This window comes from Betta splendens, chromosome 13 (genome assembly GCF_900634795.4).
Source record: "Betta splendens chromosome 13, fBetSpl5.4, whole genome shotgun sequence".
NCBI lineage: Eukaryota > Metazoa > Chordata > Actinopteri > Anabantiformes > Osphronemidae > Betta > Betta splendens.
The window spans coordinates 4,663,443-4,683,494 of NC_040893.2; the positions used below are offsets into that span (position 1 = coordinate 4,663,443).

General features: G+C 46.4%; 1 protein-coding gene across 1 annotated transcript in view; it reads right to left on the minus strand.

Moving 5' to 3' along the window:
- The window catches only part of nxn (nucleoredoxin), a 38,612-nt gene that overhangs the window by 9,281 nt on the left and 9,279 nt on the right, over positions 1-20,052 (minus strand). The window contains exon 2 of the mRNA XM_029170411.3: positions 1,393-1,510. Within this exon, the coding sequence (XP_029026244.1) occupies positions 1,393-1,510 (118 nt within the window). The remainder of the gene's footprint in view (positions 1-1,392; positions 1,511-20,052) is intronic.

Sequence of the window (20,052 nt, forward strand, 5' to 3'; positions counted from 1 at the left end):
ACTCGAGTCAGACCTTTCATCAGGAGTGAAAGGGTTCTCTCACCGCTGGTGGCTTCAAAACTCTCCCAAGAACAGTTTCTGTAGGTTTGAATTGATTTTTCCACAACAAGATCTCAGTGTCCGTAACAATGTAAACGCTAAGAAACTGCATAGCCTTTGTTTTAAAGTGATGCAACGTTGTGAGGACACGCCCCCCCTTCCCCGTTACTTGCCTCCTGCCACATCTCGTTCCGAAGAACACTTAGCGGAACATGGAAATGAAATCGCAGGCTGTCTCTCATTAGCCAGTTGCCAAAATCTGCTGCAGTCTCAGATGCAGTGGGTTCCGTTTCAGCCCTAGTGGCACCGTGGCCCCGCCCCCATCGCATGACGGATGGCTGACCAAACCGGGGCTTACGACGAGGCAGCGTTTTGAACCGCTGACATCTTCTCTTCCTCCACACTGAAGAGGAATGCGAGGCCTCTCTTGTTAATTCCACTTCAAAGTTCAGAAATTACAGGGTTTGGACATGAGGGAGCGAGACAAGAACATGCTATAATATTCATGTAGCACTGTAATTACAGCAGCAGCCACACAAAGGGGGGCAATGCAAAATATGAATGCTCAACACTGTGCAGCCATGTAGTAAATATGGGCAAATATACCTTGGTTTCTGCGACCATCAGTGTACACAACAGTATATTGCTACGACTACTACTATGACAATAAACCCAAACCGTGCACAAACTGTCACTTCACATTCCTCCACTGAAGAGATGACATAAGGTCAACAAACTGATGTTCCTCAATAATACATGGCCCCAGTTTGACTGGGGGTGACATGGTGGAAAACACCACAGCCTCACGGTCTCAGGACGCGGGTTTGAATGCCTGACGTGCGCAGGTTTATCAGACACTGAGTGTGGACGGTTTGTCTCCCTCATGAGGATGAGTGGTTTAGAAAAATGATGGATCACTAATTTTGGAGCCTTGCTTCAGGCTTTTTAGGGGTGTGCATTACTGTCTGAATTCTCCTACTGGTATAAAGTTGAGTGACAGAGAAACTGCAGCCTGCTCTTTATTCATTCTGTCAAGAGCAGATTTTTGTAGCTTTTTAATACGACAGACCCAGAGTTGCTGATGAATGAAAGGAGTTCAGGATTTCTGTGGGAGAAATTGATACACAGCGTGTTTCCCTGTCCTTCTGACCCCAAATGTTTCCCTACTGCTTCAAATAAACATAATATAATTAGAGCGGTTGGTTGTTGGGGTTAAGGTTAACCCTTCAGTAAAGCGGATTACGGTCGAGGTCTGAGGTCAGGGAAACAAAAATAAATCACTGGGCTCACTTGGCATGAACGTGTGTGTGTGTGTGTGTGTGTGTGTGTGTGGATGCGGACACTGAATCTCACCTTTGGGGTCATCTCTGACCACCAGTAGCCCATTTCGACACACCACCTTCCCCGTGGACGCATCCACAAACACCAGAGACGGAATACTCGTCACCTTGTACTTGTTCCACAGCTTCATCTGCAGAGAAAGAGAGATGATGGGAGACGTTAGGGAAAGAAACCCATAACTGACTAACTTCAAAAACAAATCAATTTTGTTTTTTTAATTTTAAAGCTGGAAAGAATATAGCTTACCCGAAATACTACTTTTACAGTGAAAACAAATAGTTAATGTCAGAGTGCTACATTTGTTGTTGAGCTGTAAATTATCGACATTTATTGGCGTTTCTGAATGCCTGCCGGCCTGAAACCTGCTAAAGGACACATTGATATTAATAAGCTTTTAGAGTCGCTCCAGGGCCAGACATCTGCTCACGGACCCATGCGGCTTACAGAGTTCAGTGATCATCCAAAAGGCAGATCAAGTGTCATATGCTGTTTCTAAAGTTACTTTCCATATCAGAGGGAAGAGGTTAAAGCTGTGGGCAGAAATTAGCCAAGAGGAGCGATCAGCACAGTGCAGTGCTGCTGCATCAGCAACAGAAGGAGGAGGAGATTCCTCACAATAAATCCTCAAGCTTACAGAAGAAAGAAATATCTTACATATTTTTACATGACGTGAGCACTACTATACCACGGCCCCCACACTCACTTTATTCATACGGCATCATATGAGTGCAGAGGTCGACGACAGTCCCTTTCTGACCACACAGGTCAGAACGACAGATCGAGGCCCTTTCACTGGGTCTAGACATCCCTCACAAACAAACCTCAATCAACAGCTTCACCGTTGCCGTGGAAACCCGATCTCTGCTCACAAATGAGTGGGGTTAGAGGCATTAACTGGGAACGTCTCCGGAAGCAAAAAGCTGACACTGAATCTATGTAAGCCTGCAACCGTTTCACTTGGCTGCGGTTTACCATGCGCGATTGGGAGAGAACAAAAAGGCCTGACACTGTACATTAAATAAAACCTATTTGATGTCAGGACAGCATCAGATATCATTGTAAAAACATACAGCTAGAATATAACACAGCCACAATTAAATACACTGCAATGGCGTTGTATCAAGCCCTCGAGTTCTGAGGTATCCAGTCCAGCTTGTAAAGCTTGAGGTAATGGTGCAATCTTTAAATAAACGTTTCTAAAAAAGATTTACATGAGCAAAAAACAGCTCTACAGGAAATAGGTATCCTGCACCTAACACATAACCTGCTGGCCTCAGCTACAGGAGGCCGGACCAGAATAGAACCTGACCATAGGTTTGTCCTCACATGGATTTTTTGGAATTCAATGTTTGGTTTCCTCCAGATATAAAGTATCCTCGTTTTCACAAAGACTTGAGCTTTCAACTCATCAGTCCATAAAAGGTTTGACGCTTATCTCAGCGTGCTGTGGAGTTCAGACGAGTCCTAATGTAATTCTAAGTTTGGAGGGTTTGCACCTCAATCCGTTGCTATACCCTTTCTACCCTGTGTCCATCACATAGTGGGTTTCATCACAGTGGGCTCATCACATAGTGGGCTCATAACAACTGACTTTCACGAAGGTGAGACAGGTCTGCAGGTTACTTAATATTTTCCTTTTTGTGACTCCTCTTATTAGTTGGTTGGCGTCAGCTCGGCCCTGCTCCTAACCCACTGACTTGACTCATATCTACTTGGTGAACTACAACCTTATGACTGGGGTCTGTTGCAAACGAACAGAAATTAAGATATCACCTTCACAAAGGGAAATATACAATATCAGAACCTATTAAATCCGAAATCTTTGTGCCAAACACCAGAGAGAGAAAGAAAGAGGCAGTAAAACATGAGCCCTGCATACCACAGTGATCCATTTCACCCAAAACACGGCTCCATTGTCGATGGCTGGAGGGGGTCTTTAACATAAATATAGAATGTGACATGATATGTTGTACTGAAATACCAACATAAATCATCCTGTCAATCCTGGCCCCATTCTTTGTGTAAGGAAAAAACGCATAGTCTTGTTGAAGTGGTGTCAAACAATATTCTGCACAGATTCAAGATAAATAAATAAGACTGTTTTAATTTGTACAAAGGACCCTCTGATTCAGTTATTTTTTATGCAGAGCTGAGAAGATTAAACAAGTTGTCTGACAGTTTGGGGAAACACACTTTTTTTGCATTCTTACCAAGAGTTAGATTTGAACCATGATACCACTCTGAACGTGTGTGACCTACAGTCAAGAGTCGGTGAGACTACGAGAGGGAACGACGCAGTGATTCCATCCCTAACGTACGGCCTTCAAACACAAAAGAAAAAAGATCATTGTATAACAACAAGTCAGTTAAACTGGATGGATCTAAATCAGTCTGTTTAAAGAGAGGGAGTGAACGCAAACCAGTTTCACCTGCTATGATTTAACATCATAGCAGGTGAAATTGAAAAACCAAACCCTAGAAGGAGGATTTCTCATGCGGCTGTGGTTTCAAAACAGCTGATGACTAGGATCAACACAGAGCTGCTGGTTCCGTCGGGTGGCTGAACAGTGGCCGTCTCACTGCCCTCTGTGTGCGATTTAAATGCATCTACTCCAAACCCGTGTAGCTTGGTGCCCATCCCGCGAGCAGAAGGAGCCCTGACAGAGTCCAGCTGGCGGCCGGTGCACGCTTCTGACCTTGTCACAGCCAGCGGTAGCACAACCGCTGCGAGGCATCCATAACGAGATCCTTCGAGGAAGTGAACCGACGTCTGATTTAACAACATGTCTTTCACCACAAGGCAGCGAGCTGCATGCATGAGATCATGTTTGAGTTTGAATCTTATGAATCTAAAACATTGCTATTTACGACATGCAGCACTTTCACCATGCTACCAGTCCTATACAGACGGCTTCTGAGATTAGACACTCATCAGCAATCATGTTACTGTACTGTATGTTGCAGTAAAATATGAGCGTTGGCTGCATGATTCACCTATTAATTAAAGTTCTTCATGGAAAAATAATAAATAAACAAATCTGTGTATCGTTATTCCATCATTAACTAATTATCATGTAGCCACCTGCAGACTGAAGCTGCTCCAAGGCTGAACGCTGGCACAGGCTTCTATTCATTATCAAACCCAACCATGTGTAACAATATACCAAAGCTAATGTTACACACTTGTTCAGGTCCATCAGTGGCCCCACAGAGATCCCATCTACTGCTCAGACTCCAGGGAGAGCTGACGGTCCATACTAACAATCCATTAACTCTCCCGGACATGCAGCCATTACCCTTGAGCTACAGCCGGTGCTCGTTGCGCTAATTGGATCGTGCACGATTGCGGAGCTGTATCTAGAAGGAGAGAAAGTCAGCCCACTCCACCCAACCACAAGTCAAAACCATGGCCCCAGTGAGAAACAACACGGATTGGTTTTATAGGTAGCAAAATCCAATTGATGGGATCAATATCTGAGTGGGTTTGCTACCTGTAACCCTTTCAGATTGGTGAGGGAGGAAGGGGAACGAAAACGAATGGATGCAAACCCGACTCCCAAGGCATCCACGCTTCCATCTTAGACGTCACGCGTATCGGTCCTTTTCACACTCTATAAAAAGGAGAATCGCTGGGGCCGAGGAGCCCGAATTTCAATCCACAGACACATCTGCTCTAGTTTCAGCTTTTCAAGCCCTTGTAACCTTGTTCTGCGGTTGAAATCTGCCTTCCCATGAGTACCCGGTGGCGCTTTGTTGAGCGGGAGCTGGGCCAGGAACACATTTCATCACTCAGCCCACCCGAATCACCTGTGATTGTCTGAGTGCCATCTCCTCACAGATCTGCTTTCACCGAGGCGGTCAAGCCCGGGGCATCTGCCAGACGCTCCCCACTGCCCGTCTCTGTGGTGTCACTACAAAAGCGTGAGCCTTTTACAACACAGCCCACGAGGGGCACCCTGCTGTGACGCTGAGACAGGACAAACGCCAATAAAACTGCTCCCTGTCCATGAAATTGTGCAGAGACCAAAAAGCATTTTATCTGTTAAAATTGTTTTAATGCCTAATTTAATTTTCACAAGAGTGAGTAATGTAGGCCACATTATTCAGACAGTTTATATTATTTGGATCTTCAAAAGACGGGTGTTTCACCATGAAAGTGACAGAACAGAGGAGATACCAATGGAGTGATGAATGGCTTTAGGGCTTTCCATACAGCTCGGTTCTTGGGTGTGTGAAGTCGTTTGTTAGGGAATGCCAGGCTTTCGGCCTGATGACACCTAAGGGCACCTTTGTTGTTTTCTTGGACTTTTATTGCGATTGCTTGCAGGCGCCGTGATCTCTGGCCGTAGTGGTGGAATGGGGGTGGGGGTGCAGGAGCTGGACTGGATGCCTGCTTTGCCACTTGTCTCTATCTGTGTGACCCCAATGCCTTCGTCTGCAAATGAATTTAACGCGACCATGTAGGAGCACAGTTCATTTACCACGTGTCAAACAAACTGATGCAGGTTGGTTTATACATCATTTGAATTTTAGTATTCAGGCCGAAGACGGAGGAGTAACATTCACCGGTTTGCTCCATACTTGTACATCTGACTACATGGCTGTAACTCCCTTTGGCTCAGCCCCCACAGCCGGCTCGGACTTGCATTCCTCCACGCTGCACCCCGCCTCTGTGCGATCTGCTCCCGAGGCTCTCAGTCACTACCTCCATCCACTTCAAAACCCTGTTGCTGCTCTTCACGGCTACAAAGGGAGGCCTCTCCTCCCACCTTTCAGCCATGCTTCAGCCCACACTATGCCAGCCTGTGTGTGTGTGTGTGTGTGATTACACATGTTTTCCTTCAACGTGGGGACCATAAACAATGTTTTTGCTATGAAGGTGAGGACATTGTGACAACGTGAGGACACTTGGCAGGTCCCCACCAGTCCAAAAGGCTTTTTTGATGGTTAATATGTGATTTTAGGGCTGAGGTTAGAATTGAGTTTTGGTTCGAATTAGACCAAAGGTTAGACATCTGCCTTTAGTTGTAATGGTTAGGGTTAGGGGCTAGGGAAGGCATTATGTCAATGATGAGTCCCCACGTGTGTGTGTGTGTGTGTGTGTGTGTGTGTGTGTGTGTGTGTGTGTGTGTGTGTGTGTGTGTGTTTTATTTGCTGCTTCCATCTGTGCTGCTTTGACCCAACTATCACTTTACACAGTCAAGAGTCATCACCACTGTGGTTTCCCCTGGTGGTGACACGAACCACTGTGACAGCTGCACAGCCGCTGCCCTTCTCCCAGCGTAAGGACATCGCTCCCAATGTGCTTCATCTTAATCCCGTGTTGCATGTGCCTTTTGCCTTGATCAACCACATGACCCAACCAACTCCATATTTCCGCTCCAGCATCAGCGATGTTCACTAAAATCTAAAAAGCAGAGGCCACCCACCCTGGCTGACTATGGTGAGCAGAGGCTGGCCCAGGAATACACCAGCTTCACTGCTCATCTGCCATCGTTGGCTTCCACTAATTGTAAAGCATTCTCTGGACGAGTCACTTTGGCAGAGGATCATCCAGACGTGGACGCTGCTGCCCCCGCCCGAATCCGCTTCCTGTTACCACAGCAACGGACCCCCCCGTCAGGATGTGTCACAGAGCACCAGACACATTGTGGGCTCCTAGTTAATAATTCAGTTATAAATTAGCAGTTTCGTGGGGAAACAGGTGCCAGAATGACAGAGGGCTTGGGGGAAATAACCTGGTGGAAATTATGGGCTGGGGGTGGTGCTAGAGACAGAAAACGCTCTATGCAGGGGAACAAAAGAGGCCCCCCCGACCCGACCCTGCATGGAGAGATGTTTTAGAACGTGGCATAAAAAGCAGGGAGGGGATTGTAAAGAAGTAAAGAGCCAAGACTCAAATAGGTATCTGCTGCATTGTCTCTCAACAGGCACAGGCCCCCTCCAGGCCTACATTCTGAGAGGTCAAAGGTCAGGATGGCAGGGGGCGCATTCTTCCCCAATGGCATTCCACCATTAAAAAAACTACTTCTTTATCTGGAAGGTCAAAGACGTCCAGGTATCACTGACATGGTGGCATTTCATCCATCTATTTATTTATTACTCTAACTGCTTTTCTAGATGCAATTTACAAAGGGTGTTACACAGAAGGCAAAGAAAGAAAACAGGAAGTCTACTATATGAGGCCGATAATATGAATTCAAGGCAAGTGGGCAGTAATGATTTACCTGCACACAGGATGACAGAAGCCTGACCTAAAGCTGGTCTCACTCAGACGGACCCACTTTGTGCGTGACTTCAGTGATGCCCCTACAGTCAAACCCAGTGTCTCAGCTGTAAGCCGTCCAGTCAGGAATGACTGCACAGACTCACACCGACCATAAACAACAGAACTCATTTTGCACAGCCTCATTAAATCTGTTCCTGTGCATTAGGGGAATCTCAGGGCGTTGCATATTAATAATCAGACAAAACACATTTTAGAATAAGCCTTTCAGCTCTACTTGGTTTTGGGCATGTGCTTTTCACACATAGTGCTTAATTAGCTTCGCTCAGCAAACAGAGCCACGGCAAGTCAACGCTATTTTACCCAAGAGCTTCCGTTTTACTGGTCCCCCGGTACCCCTGTTTTCTTGCAGGCTGGCAGAGGGAGGGGGAGGGGAGGGGGAGGGGGTCTGGGTTTTGGATACAGACAGCTTCCCTCGTGTGGCCTCTGTTTGACCCCTGCATCTAACACAAAATGCTGCTCCTCCTCCTACTGGAGCCTGATGGAGCTGAACCTCAGTGTTCAAATCCATCTCAACAAAACAATGGTATTTAAGAATAAAGACACGCACGCACACGCACACACACATATGCACACACACACACGCACGAACCACCGTCTGTCCCCGGAATCTGAGATCCTAGATCTTCAAATATCACCGTCCTGCTGCTGTGGGCTACGATGACACAGTGATGACCTGCCACGTTAACAATCCTTCCAGATTTCTGGGGGACATGATGTTCTTACTTCTCCTACCCAGCTTGACGTTTAGTTACCCAGCGACACTTTATATCCACCCAATAAACTGCTTCCTCATCTAGTTTTATGCCCATTAAAAGTCACACTTGGTTGACTACCACTGCAGACCAGCCTAAGTTTTACAGCCAAGCCGTACATCTGGACCCATAACCCCCCCCAACGCCTAAATTCCTCGCTCATTTACAGCTTATCCCTCTCTAACACCCCAACCGCCAGACATCCCACCCCCCAAAGTGCCAGGGACAGATTCAGACGCCTATAAGCTCCATCTCCAACAGAATGAGAGCATATTGGCCCTTGGAGGAGTCTCACAGCCGCAGAGTTTTCCTCAAAGTCTGTCAAAACTGGCCACGTGTTTATAGACACAAGAACACAATGTTCAAGAAAGTCTATTCAAAATAAAGTGATCAGTGAAGCCATTAATATTGAATAACAATCAATAAACATGAAACAGTTTGAATGATAAATCTTCTTTTCTTCTCCTACTACATTAGTGATTAGATTTTACGTTGCTCACATCAATCACAGAGTGACTCACAAAACAGGGTTTAAAGTTTTGGGTTTGTTTTCCCAGGAGAGCTTAGCTTGGAGTGGTGATGAAAACAGGAAAATCGAAGAGTACAGTTAAAACGCCTCCAGGTACAACTGTGGTTCCAGAAGATGCTCCTGATCTGACTAGACTCTGGTAAAGTGCTGCAGGAAGGTCACCCTTGATTTATCTAAAATTAAACACCCATCAGTTTTCTAGATATTTAAGCTCAAGACTTTGGTGGCATCACAGCAAGCTAGGAGCCTTTTTTCCTCCCTGTACAACTTCCTGCAGCTTCTCTCGGGGAATCTCCCAGTAAAGACAGACAACTGGAAGAGAGGGTGGATTTCTATCAGGCGCTTATTGAGCTCAGCTGACTCCATTCAGAAAAGAAGAATCAGTAGCTCACTTGATTACACCTGAAATCTTCACGTTGACAATTATCAAAAACTACAAAAAGTCTTTCCACGTATATTAAGCTGCTTATTGTAAGGTTTGGTCTGCCTCTGCCTAGAATCATGATTGAGCATTTATTCTTTAACCCGGTAAAAAGTAGAAGGAAGGACATTTAAAGCTGGGCCTTTTGACTTAGTGTGCAACATCACATGTGTACTGGTTGACATACAAAGTAACCTGAACTAAACACTACATTCAGAAAAACAAAACAAAGCATGTTCATCTATTACCACAGTGATTGGTACAGTAGGACTCAGTAAAACTCCAAATCAACAACACACAACTTCATCCAAAAAAGACAAGTCTGTTCTCCATTTTTTTTTTTAAAAAAAGGCAAATTCTTTAGATCTTAGTCTGATACCAGCATGTTAGTCTGAAACCTGAAGTAGTAGCTATGGCCGTATGAAAACCAAATGCAGATTGCAAATGCCACATCACATAAGAAAAACAGGCACCTAAGCAAGTTTCCCAAAACAGCACATGCCCACGACTTAACTACCATAAACAACGTGCGACGTGAGAAAAAGCCAATGTTGAAATGTTGATAATTATAGATGTTGTATCTGGAACAAGCGTCGTGTTTCTGCACGTCTGAGTCCAGTGAATACGAGCTTCCTTGCACATCAGAAAGCACCAGCAGCCGAGGAGCTTGGTCAATAAACAGAGCCTGCAAACATATGGCAGATGAAGCTGCCTGAAGGGCGGCAGACTGAGAAGTGTGCATCCAATTTATTCTTCGGTAACAAAGAGCAAACCAAAAAGTAATGAATGTCACAGATCTTTAATTATCCCCAAGTCTTCTTTTACAGTATGGTCACTGTATCATTTTCTTTGGCTGAGTCCTGATTCCTGTTAGAAGAGTCACCATCTAAAGTGGTGAAACCAGAGACATGTCTATAAAAAGTGAGTGAATAGATTCTACTGTTTTTCACATGTTTGTAGTTACAAATCTCACAAGCACTTCAATGGCACTTTACTGTCACACACTGCTAATATATTGTGTTCAAAGGTCGCGTCAGGAGGTTTATAAGTGTGAAACATCTGTGGAAATAGAGGGTAAGACCGGTAGAGAAGGGAAAGGGACACGAGGGTTGTTTTCAGGGTCAGGTGAAGCAGATGCATGGATGACTGACAGGGCCGAGCACAGGTTTAGGGCTTTATTAGCCAGACACAGCAGCTCAGACACCCATGGAACCACCCTTATCCCCCCCCCAGCACCTTCCCTGGCAGAGCATTACAATAAAGAAAGAAAGAAATACACATTCCCCTCCCTCCCCCCTTCCTTGTACACCGCAGGGCCTTTTTTCTTTAGTGGCGTGTGTAGAACACACCTAGAAAGACTCTAAAAAAGGAGACAAAGAAAGGCATAAAAACAGAAGAAGCTGCAATGATTTCCATACTCTAGGGTATAACAAGACATCCAGCACCTGCGCTTCAAGCTTCCACCGCAAATGGAAAAATAAGCAGGATCAGAGGAAACCCCAGCTCAGCGGTGAGCTTATAATTTGGCTCTACGAGTCTGACGAGGCAGATCTGAGGCCTCCCATGGACCCAGGCAACCAGAGGTCACCGGGCCTCGCTAATAAGCCTTCGCTTCCTACAGACGCCGCTCATATCGTATTCCAGCAGAGGAAGAGGTGTTTAGACAAGGTGATGTAATCCTCAGGTGCAAATCCCTCTCTCAATCCAATGCTTATCCAAAAGTCATAGAATGTGCACTGTTTAAACCATGGGAAGGTTTTAGCCAGCTGCAAACTTGAAATATCAAAAGACAACAAAAATGGATGGCAAGCGGTTGTGACTAAAGCAGAGGTGGACAAACTTCTTTAAAATCAGCTGAAAAGCCTGTGATCCACACGCACACACGCGCGTCCACTGCCCAGGGTTTAACTCAACGACCAGACGAATGGATCAACACCTGTCTATTAGTTCACGTAACCTTTGCAGTCAGTAGACACCGGAGTCAGGTTCACTTATTCAAAGGGCAGGTAAAGGCTGCTGAGCAGTTGGACTGTCCCTGACTGTTCTCATCTTATAACATCTTAAACATCTTATAACTGCAGCCAGTTAAAAAAAATGTATCACCACCGAATGCTGCAGACATTAACCTATTTGCTTATTGTATACTTTTCTGACTGTATATGGTCTTAATGAATGAGCTGCTCAGAGTGATGTGCAGTCTGCAAAAAAGCTCAACCACAAAACCCAGAATGCATCATTGCCCCACGCTGCTTCGGAGAAGTTGTCCAGGGAAATATGATTAATGTTTTCCACATATTCAGAGGAGGAAGTCCCTGAAGATTTGGACATTTAGAGAGAAAGAGAGCGACGGTCGCACTAGAGGAGCAAAAAGGTTCATTGGAAGGCCAACATTAAACTGTTGAATCAGTTGGAAGGAGGCCCTCCCATTGATGGGAGTCACTGGGACCACAAGCAGCTGCCATTAAAACAGGACAGGCGGAAGAAAAGGAAAAGCCAAACCCAGAGCATAATCATCTCACTGAAATGACTTTGCATTCATTATAAGAGTGGAGCAAACGAACATCATCACAAGCTCTTTGTTGTCCTCTGTAGGCCCTGTGAAAACAGCATCCCGATCCAGACGCGCTCAGGGACACAAAGAAGACACACATAGTGGGCGCAGCTCTCCTTGCGTCTGAGGCGCCTGGAATGCGCCCTGAGTTTACTGGGTTTATAAATAACCGCTGGAGATAAGAGGCCCCGCTGTTCTGGGCCACGCCGCTCAGGCAGAGAGCCCTCTCCACCCTGCTGGTGACTGCTGACCTCTCGCTAAAGCACTTAGCAACGGTGGCGGCAGGAGCCCTGCAGCTCCCGCATCCTCGGCCCCGCCGAGCCTCAGCACAGGGACCGCTGTAAGAGCATATGACGGTGGAGTGGGGGGGGTGTTCGGAGAATATGAAGAGTTTCTAAAGCTTCTGTTGGTTTAATATTTCATCGACAAGTATTTCAACTTTTTCTGAACTCTGATTCACTTAATGTGATATCTATCAGTATTAGTTCACTTTTAACAGGTTTCTACAAAGTTAAGCCAATCAAGGATGTTTATCCATGAGGCTCAGGAAGTGATACACGCCTAATTACCGGAGGTCCACCGGCACCAGCCAGGTTTAGCCATTCTTCATCCAGTCCCTACACCTTCAGAGTTCCGCATTGGGTTCTTGTTAAAATTAACCTAATATGTGGATATTTTTAAAAACAAATATAATTTATGTTAAGCACCTTTACAGTCATTGCACACGACCACGGGCAAACGCACAAGTAGCATAGCTACTGTAGCAGTGATACAACTCCTATGTCTGGGCCCACGCTGTAAGACACTTCGGTTCTTTCAGAAATAATGAGACAGCAGCGCTGTACGGATGCGGACGCTTGGCATAATGGCATGAAAAGTGTCAGGCAGTCCTCCTTTGAGAAGCGGTGGCTTCCTCTGTGCTCATGCGTGCGCTGGACTGGAGCGGATAGGAGCAGATTATGATGGGGAATCAATCTGTGCTACCACGTTAGAGGCTTTATCCTCTTCCCCCTGGATGCTGGGAGGCAGGAGCTCTGCCGTCGCCTGCGCCTGGAGCTCGACCAAGATAGAAATCAGGCGGCTTTTATCTCTCAGTCCCCTCATCACCTGTCCGGTCCCCCATTCCTCCCTCCTCTCCCCCTTCCCCCTAACTAGGGCGCTGTAATGGCAAGCAGGGGGCGGGGGGGAGGTGAAGAGGTGAGGAGCTGCACAATCGCCAGTCACAGCACATTTAAATGCTTTTCTGTGGCTCCGAACGGAAAGCGAGGCGGGCTGGACAGTACGCACGTCCTGTTCTCCTCTCCCTGGAAAATTGGATTGTGATGCCAATTCTGCTCTCCAGTGTGATTTGTCAGTGACAGCGAGTTCTCTCAAAATCCGAGTGAAAATACATCTGAACCGGCGCCGTATTCAATAGCCACAATCCAAGACTGCCTGTTCAGAGTGATGGAGTCCACAGCAACAAAACACAGGCAAAAAACAAGGGAGACTGGAAAACAGAAGTGTCACTAGCTACGTTTTTACAACCATTCACACAACACAGAGAGAGAGTAACAGAGTATATATTAAATGATAGGAACCTCCATAAAACATAAGCTTCTGGAAGTTGGACCATTTCCACTAGGCAGGCGAGACAACAACTTAACCTTCAGAGTGTCATCGACCATGATCTAACTTCCACTTCATGTCTTTAAGCCGAGCCCCAGTCCTTCCTGCTGCTGGGGTCCAGGCTTCTATCGGCGCCTTAACCTCCGGGTCCAGCGACACGTGGGGCGTCGCCACTTCCCAGTCGCCGATACGGACGCCCGGAGCGGAGCGGATCTAATTAAATACTGTTCCACATTAACAGGATTGTATGAACCTGCGGATCGCCGCCTGTGAGTGGCACACGGTGTAATGCATACAAGCAGGGAACCGGACTGAGGGCTTCCCAGAACATACACGCGTCCGTGTCAGACACAAGCGAATCCGACATCCGTATGCACAGACGAGCAGGGAGCGCATTGTGCCTCGAGGTGGTGGAACGTGGTCAAACAATGGGGAAGCGGAACGGTTGGGGTCTCTATTTAGCCCTGAGCGATATGTGGAGGTGGAACATGTAACGTCAATCCCACTGTCATTAAAGCTTCAACGGAATGTATTCCATCTTCGCCCGCAGTCACTTTGTTGTCGCTGGGCTTTAGGGCTCTGGATCAAAAACCCATGTAGCTCATGTTGTGTTGTTGTGTCCTGTATGCTGCCAAATACCAAGCAGGAAGCTGTGGTCATGTCACACACACAAACACACACAAGGTGGCCTTGTAAGTGGTTTTATTGCCAACCAAACGGGTGCAGATCTGCTCATCGGTTGGGTTCCACTCTGCAGCACAGCCCTCGGTTCCGCTTCACGGCTTCACAGGCGTCCACGGAACCAAACAGCCAGAACAAAGGCGACGGCGGCGTCCGAGCAGAGAGCGCCGACGTGTAAACAGAAGGGCTGCGATCGTACGAACGGGGAGTCCATCTGGAAGTCGGCTCCCTTTGCTTCGTGTTTATGTTCGCTCACGTTTGTTGAGACAACAGAACAACTGGGTAAGATCTCGCGCTCGCGCCTTTGCATGAAGTCTATAACGAGCAGGCTAGAAATGAGCTGGCTCAAATAATATTTATATTTTCTGACAGATAAATGACTACAAGCAGACCGCACAGCTAGCCGCTCACCACCCCACCACCACCCACCCCACGGGCCTGAATCACATCCTGCTATTTCAGGTAGCTAGAACACAATGCATTTGATTGAATCCAGTGCTCTGAAGCTCAGAATGAAAGGAGTAGTTCCATTATTAGTTACTGTTCCACTGTAACAAGCCACTTAAGACCAACCACCTTCAAAATTAAATATAATAATAAGCAAAATAAGCGGAAAAATAGAATAATCTAGATCTAAAGATGAAACCCAGGAAGCAGAGTGTGGTTTATGTTTCACACACCACAATATATGCACCTACTTACAAATAATAAATGTGACCTACCAGAAGCAGGCCAGTTCTTTTGTTGTTCATGGAAAAATAGTGGGGCAGAACTTTACAAATGAGAAATTCATTAAATAAGAAAGATACTATGTAAATACGCCACTTGACGGTTACGTTATGGCAGTAATGTCCAACCCTGGTCCCTCCAGGGCCACTGTCCTGCTGCTTTTCCAACTCTGATTACTGTGATCAGGTGTGTCACTTAGCTGCTGATTGGATGAACTCACCTGATCCAGGTAATCAGCATTAGCTGGAGCAGAGCGAGCTGGAACACCAGCAGGATCATATCTCTCCTGGACCAGGGCTGGACACCCCTACACTATGGCCAAACAGAGGCCAAGATCCACACATTGATTTAAACTTGTGTGGTTTCAACTTGTTAATGGGGCCAAACAACCACCTCCCACTACAACTCACATTCACGGCACATCATTTGTCAAAGTGAAGTGATAACAACCTATTCTAAATGTCTATAGTCTTTTGAGAAGTTCTTAAGTTCTTAAGATAGTTCAAATTGGCAAACTAGATTCGGAAACCACAGTTTTCCTCACTACAAATAGAATTTATGACATTTCATATGCATTTCTGGCAAATCTTGGATCGCATGAAAAGGTTAATCTCATGTTTGACCCAGTTTCGTCAACACAATTATCTCTGGAATGTGTGGAAGAATTTTTATTATTAAATCTGACAAACATCTCCTTGGACTCATGGATAAACATGGAGGACATGCATGGATGAGGGTCGGCGACCGCCAACCTCGACGAGTGAGCATCCGCACTTGGTGGTTATCGTTTAGGTCAATAACGCAGCGTATAATTGACAGTTGTGATCATGCGACATGACAGGAAATTAGATCTCAACACTGTCTTGACCTCTTTGTTGATTAGGCCCATTGTCTCTGGCAAGACATGAATCAGGAAAGCAGTGCTGCTACGTGGTCCTTGTCCCACAGGAGCACAATGTTCACTTGTACGGGCCTCCCAGATCAGTCTGGGTGGTCCGGCCAACGAGCAGCCCAGATTTGGTTCGGCCCAGATTGGACGAGATGCTCTCTGTCCAAATTGTTCGTCCCTACTGAAACGACAGATCTGACAATGGCACCATTTTCCCGCAATGTTTAATGAACTGCCTTACTGTTGTCACAGGGCAATGTAGTCAGCAACATCATACACCCCCCAACACACACGCACGGAAAACCATGGAATACATAGACAAAGACATGATGCAATGTTGCTTTCTTAATTGATTTTCCTCTACAGGCCATTCCACAATGCTCCTCAGAAATCCAATAACCACTAATTGCTCCTCCAAACATGAGCGCTTGGCTCGTAAAAACTCCACGTCTGTTGAGCTGTCCTTTTCTTTCCACTCGCTCTGTAACTACAGCTTATCTCGTTCTAACCACATAATGAAAACAGTGCTGCCCCGCCTCTACTTTACTGTACATCTTAATGATTAAGCAAAGTAATTGCCCAAGATTGCTCAGGGTCCGCTCGCCCATTGGAGGCCCACCAGCCTGGTCCCTTAGCAACCAGGCTGAAGATGATTCCCTGTGTCAGCCAAATTGCACCGATGGCAGTAGCCAATGCCTATGGTCCCCCACAGTTAAAGCTCCAGAAAGAATAGAACGCTGTGCATGTTTACAGATGTTTTAAAACCCCGTCCCCTCCGTTAGTGCTGCACTCTACAGCAGATGAGATGGAAGTGCTGCAGGCAGTCAGTGATTTACAGCAACCTATTTGTCTAATTGGCAAGACCTAAGAACGGTGCAGAAAAAGGCACTGGGAGGTTTATTTGATTAATTGCAAACAGCTGCTTAATTCCTGCAGCGTTGTCTCCCATTAAGCAAGGATGAGCAGCACAGAGGCAGTCTTTAAAAAGGAGTAAAAAAAAAATCCTTTCATTGTGCTAATGACATCTCAGTCAGAGAATCCTGGTGGCAAAACACTTAGAAAAGATGAGATGACGGTGTTTGTGCTAATACATCATTGATTTAGATCAGGCCTACATCTAATTCATTTAATGCACCTACTGAGCATCACGTGAACCTTAATGATGATGCTGTCCAGTCTGTAGACGTCTGCAGTGACATTTTTACCAATATGTCTAGGATGTTTGGCTGTAAAGAAAAAATTGTGAACGTCACGCACCTTTGCAGCCGGATAATGTGGCCCCGTTAAGGATGGTGAAGTCACAAAGGGAGCGAGCAGTCTGCTGAGCGGGGACTTTATCAACTATAATGGCCCATATTGAAATAAATCTCTGGAGTAGGAGTGTAGTATTGATGCTTAACAAGCCCTGTCAAGAGACGGCTTTGCATATATTGAGCAGCATTGTGGGAGCTGATGAGGTACCGCTCCAGCAGGCGGGGAAAACAGGGCAGCCTCCACTACAAAGTCACATATTCCGACATCTCCTCACACGACTAGCAGCTCCTTTAACCCTGCGAGTAATTAATAACCACCACAGCGAGGCTGTGTCTGAGCAAACGCAAGCGCCTGTTGGTGCCCGTGCATCAGCCGCTCTAATTGTTTATTTGAAGAGGACTTCTGGGGTGTCGCTGCTTTTCAGACTCCCCCTCACCAGCGCTCACTCAGCTTGAATGACAACAATGGCCGTTGCAGCCCGAGGCAGAGGGCAGGGACCACTCGCGAGGGCCAGAATGAAAAGAGCAGCTCCTGTCTGGTTGGCATGAGGCACAAGGCCGGAGCGACTGAAGGCAGGGGCTGAGATGCAGCGATGCTTCTGGGTCCCACCCCATGAGCAGCACATCACATGCCCAGCCGGTCCCCAGCGCCTGTCCTTCATCTACAACTACCACTTTGACTGAAATGTGTCAAGTCCCCCGTTTTATTTTTTTTTTTATATGCAATATGAAGAGTGACAAACGGGGGAGTTACAGCTACATGTGATTACCAGATCTGCTTACAAGGACAAATAAAGAAGATTCAACAAGTTATTCAACCACAAAATCAAAAAAGCCCTGCGATGGACTGGCGACCCATCCAGGGTGTACCCTGCCTCTCGCCCATAGCCAGCTGGGTTAGGCTCCAGCACCCCCGCAACCCCGCATATGGGAATAAGCGGCTTGAAAAACGAATGAATGAAAAACCAAAAAAAAATGAAAGCAAACATTTTATATTTATTAGCTTTCAAATAGTCAAAGATTCAATTCAGGTGAATTTAAATATTTAAATCCATTTGGCATCTCAAAGTAAAAGCATTTAACTTCCAGATAAGCAGCTTTGTCCTATTTCCAAACACTCAAATTCGCGGCAGCTCTTGGCACGACGGGTTGATGTTGACGGCACAGCGGGGTGCCTGGACCGAGGGAGGAGGCTTGAAGGGGGGAGGGGAAGGGGGCAGAGAGGATTATGAGGGGGCCAGCGATGAGGTGGCTATTGTTAAAGCCTGAGAAAGTGTGCAGGAAGAGTGACACACACTGGAAACTGCAGCCTTCCTGAAAAACAGGAAACTGCGACAGTTAATGTTCCTAAACGTTGTTTCACAGGTCTGCGTGTGCATGCGTATCTAAGAAGATACGCAATTCCCCAGTTTGGTCTAAATGATTAGGAACAGGCAGCTTCTACAAAGTGATTGCTTTCTGGAGGCTGTCCATTTTCCAGAGGCTGTGTTTGGCAGCCTGAGATGACAGAGTGCTGCTCATCTGGGAAATAACTGGGCGGGATGTTGCTGAGAGGCAAAACCCAGCGTGTCAGTAAATGCAATTATTAAAAAAAAAAGAAGAAGAAAAAAAAGACATGCAGACCTCCAGCCAGAGGCCACGGAGGATGAATATGTGCTGCTATGAGAGCACTACAAACTGGTGACCAAACAGAGTTCTGCTGTTGGAACGCGTAATAAATCAATGCATGAGTCACAAAGACAAAACGCAAAACACAAACAGCTTAATGAGAAGATTCCTGACCCGATCGGAGGCTTGGTGGGAGGAGAGCACTGCTGCGAGGGCCACATCCAGTCAAATGCTGAGACCCTGGGCCCCTCGGCCTCATAATAAATCTTCAGCGTGGCCCTGTCAACACCTAAGTGTCTGTTCTCACTCCTCTGACCATTAACCTTTATCTGTATTTACTTTTCAAAGTGGTGCCTCGACCTGCTGGTCCAGGTCCGTGGAAGCCACTTCTAGGTAGACCTTAAAAACAAACTCGGAGCTGCTCGACACCTTTCAACAGCGGCCCTGTTCCACAGCTGTTGACTAAAGGTAGCAGTGCCGCTGTAATTATTTCATACTCCTCCAGCTGTTCGCACTTGGAAGCACAACGGCGAGCGAGGGATCGCAGCTGAAGCCTCGCTCTCGCTTCCCGTCTTCCAATCTGCTTCGCCGCGTGCCAAGTGCCACAAAAGCTACAAACCGCCGCCTTCCGCCAAAATCCCAAAACCCCCGGCATATTTTTCACTGGCATCCATATAAACGGACCGGGGAACGCCCCCCCCGATCCAGATAAAGGAGAGTTATCTGTGCATTTGCATAAACAAGGAGCGGCAGTTAGTGAATGCGGCACAGAATCAGAAGTTACATTCATAATCACAGCATGGGGATATCAAAGCTGAATGAACATCAAACGCATGGTAATCAGAGGAATTTTACATGGGATATTATGACACGTAATGGCAGCAATTGGAAGATCAAAGGCTCTGATCACGGCGAATGTGCTACTTCCTTCTTTTCATCAAAGTCTTACAGCTTTAAAAAAAAAATTCATCCTGTGGATAATAACAAAACGTCCAGATCATCGAGGAATAATGACAACTCGGATTAAAAAGAAGTGATTGTAGGGCAGCAGGTTTGGATTTTGAGCCTGAACCAGCTCCAGGGTCACATGACGGAGTGACGGAGACCAAAAGGACAAAGCAGGAATAAAGCAGAGCACTTTCAACACAAAGCTGAAATGCAAGAACCAGAGCGGCAACCGCAAATGCCAAACAATCTGTTATCTGGGTCCATGGAATTACATAAATGGCTCAGCTATCAGCAGAAATATTCAGAGCGTTGAGACCGAGCCAGATATTTAACTTGGCTCTGGTGCTTGTTTCTGAGACTGGATCAAGGAAGAATGAGGCCTGGAAAACAAGATGTGGGTCCACCTTTATTGCC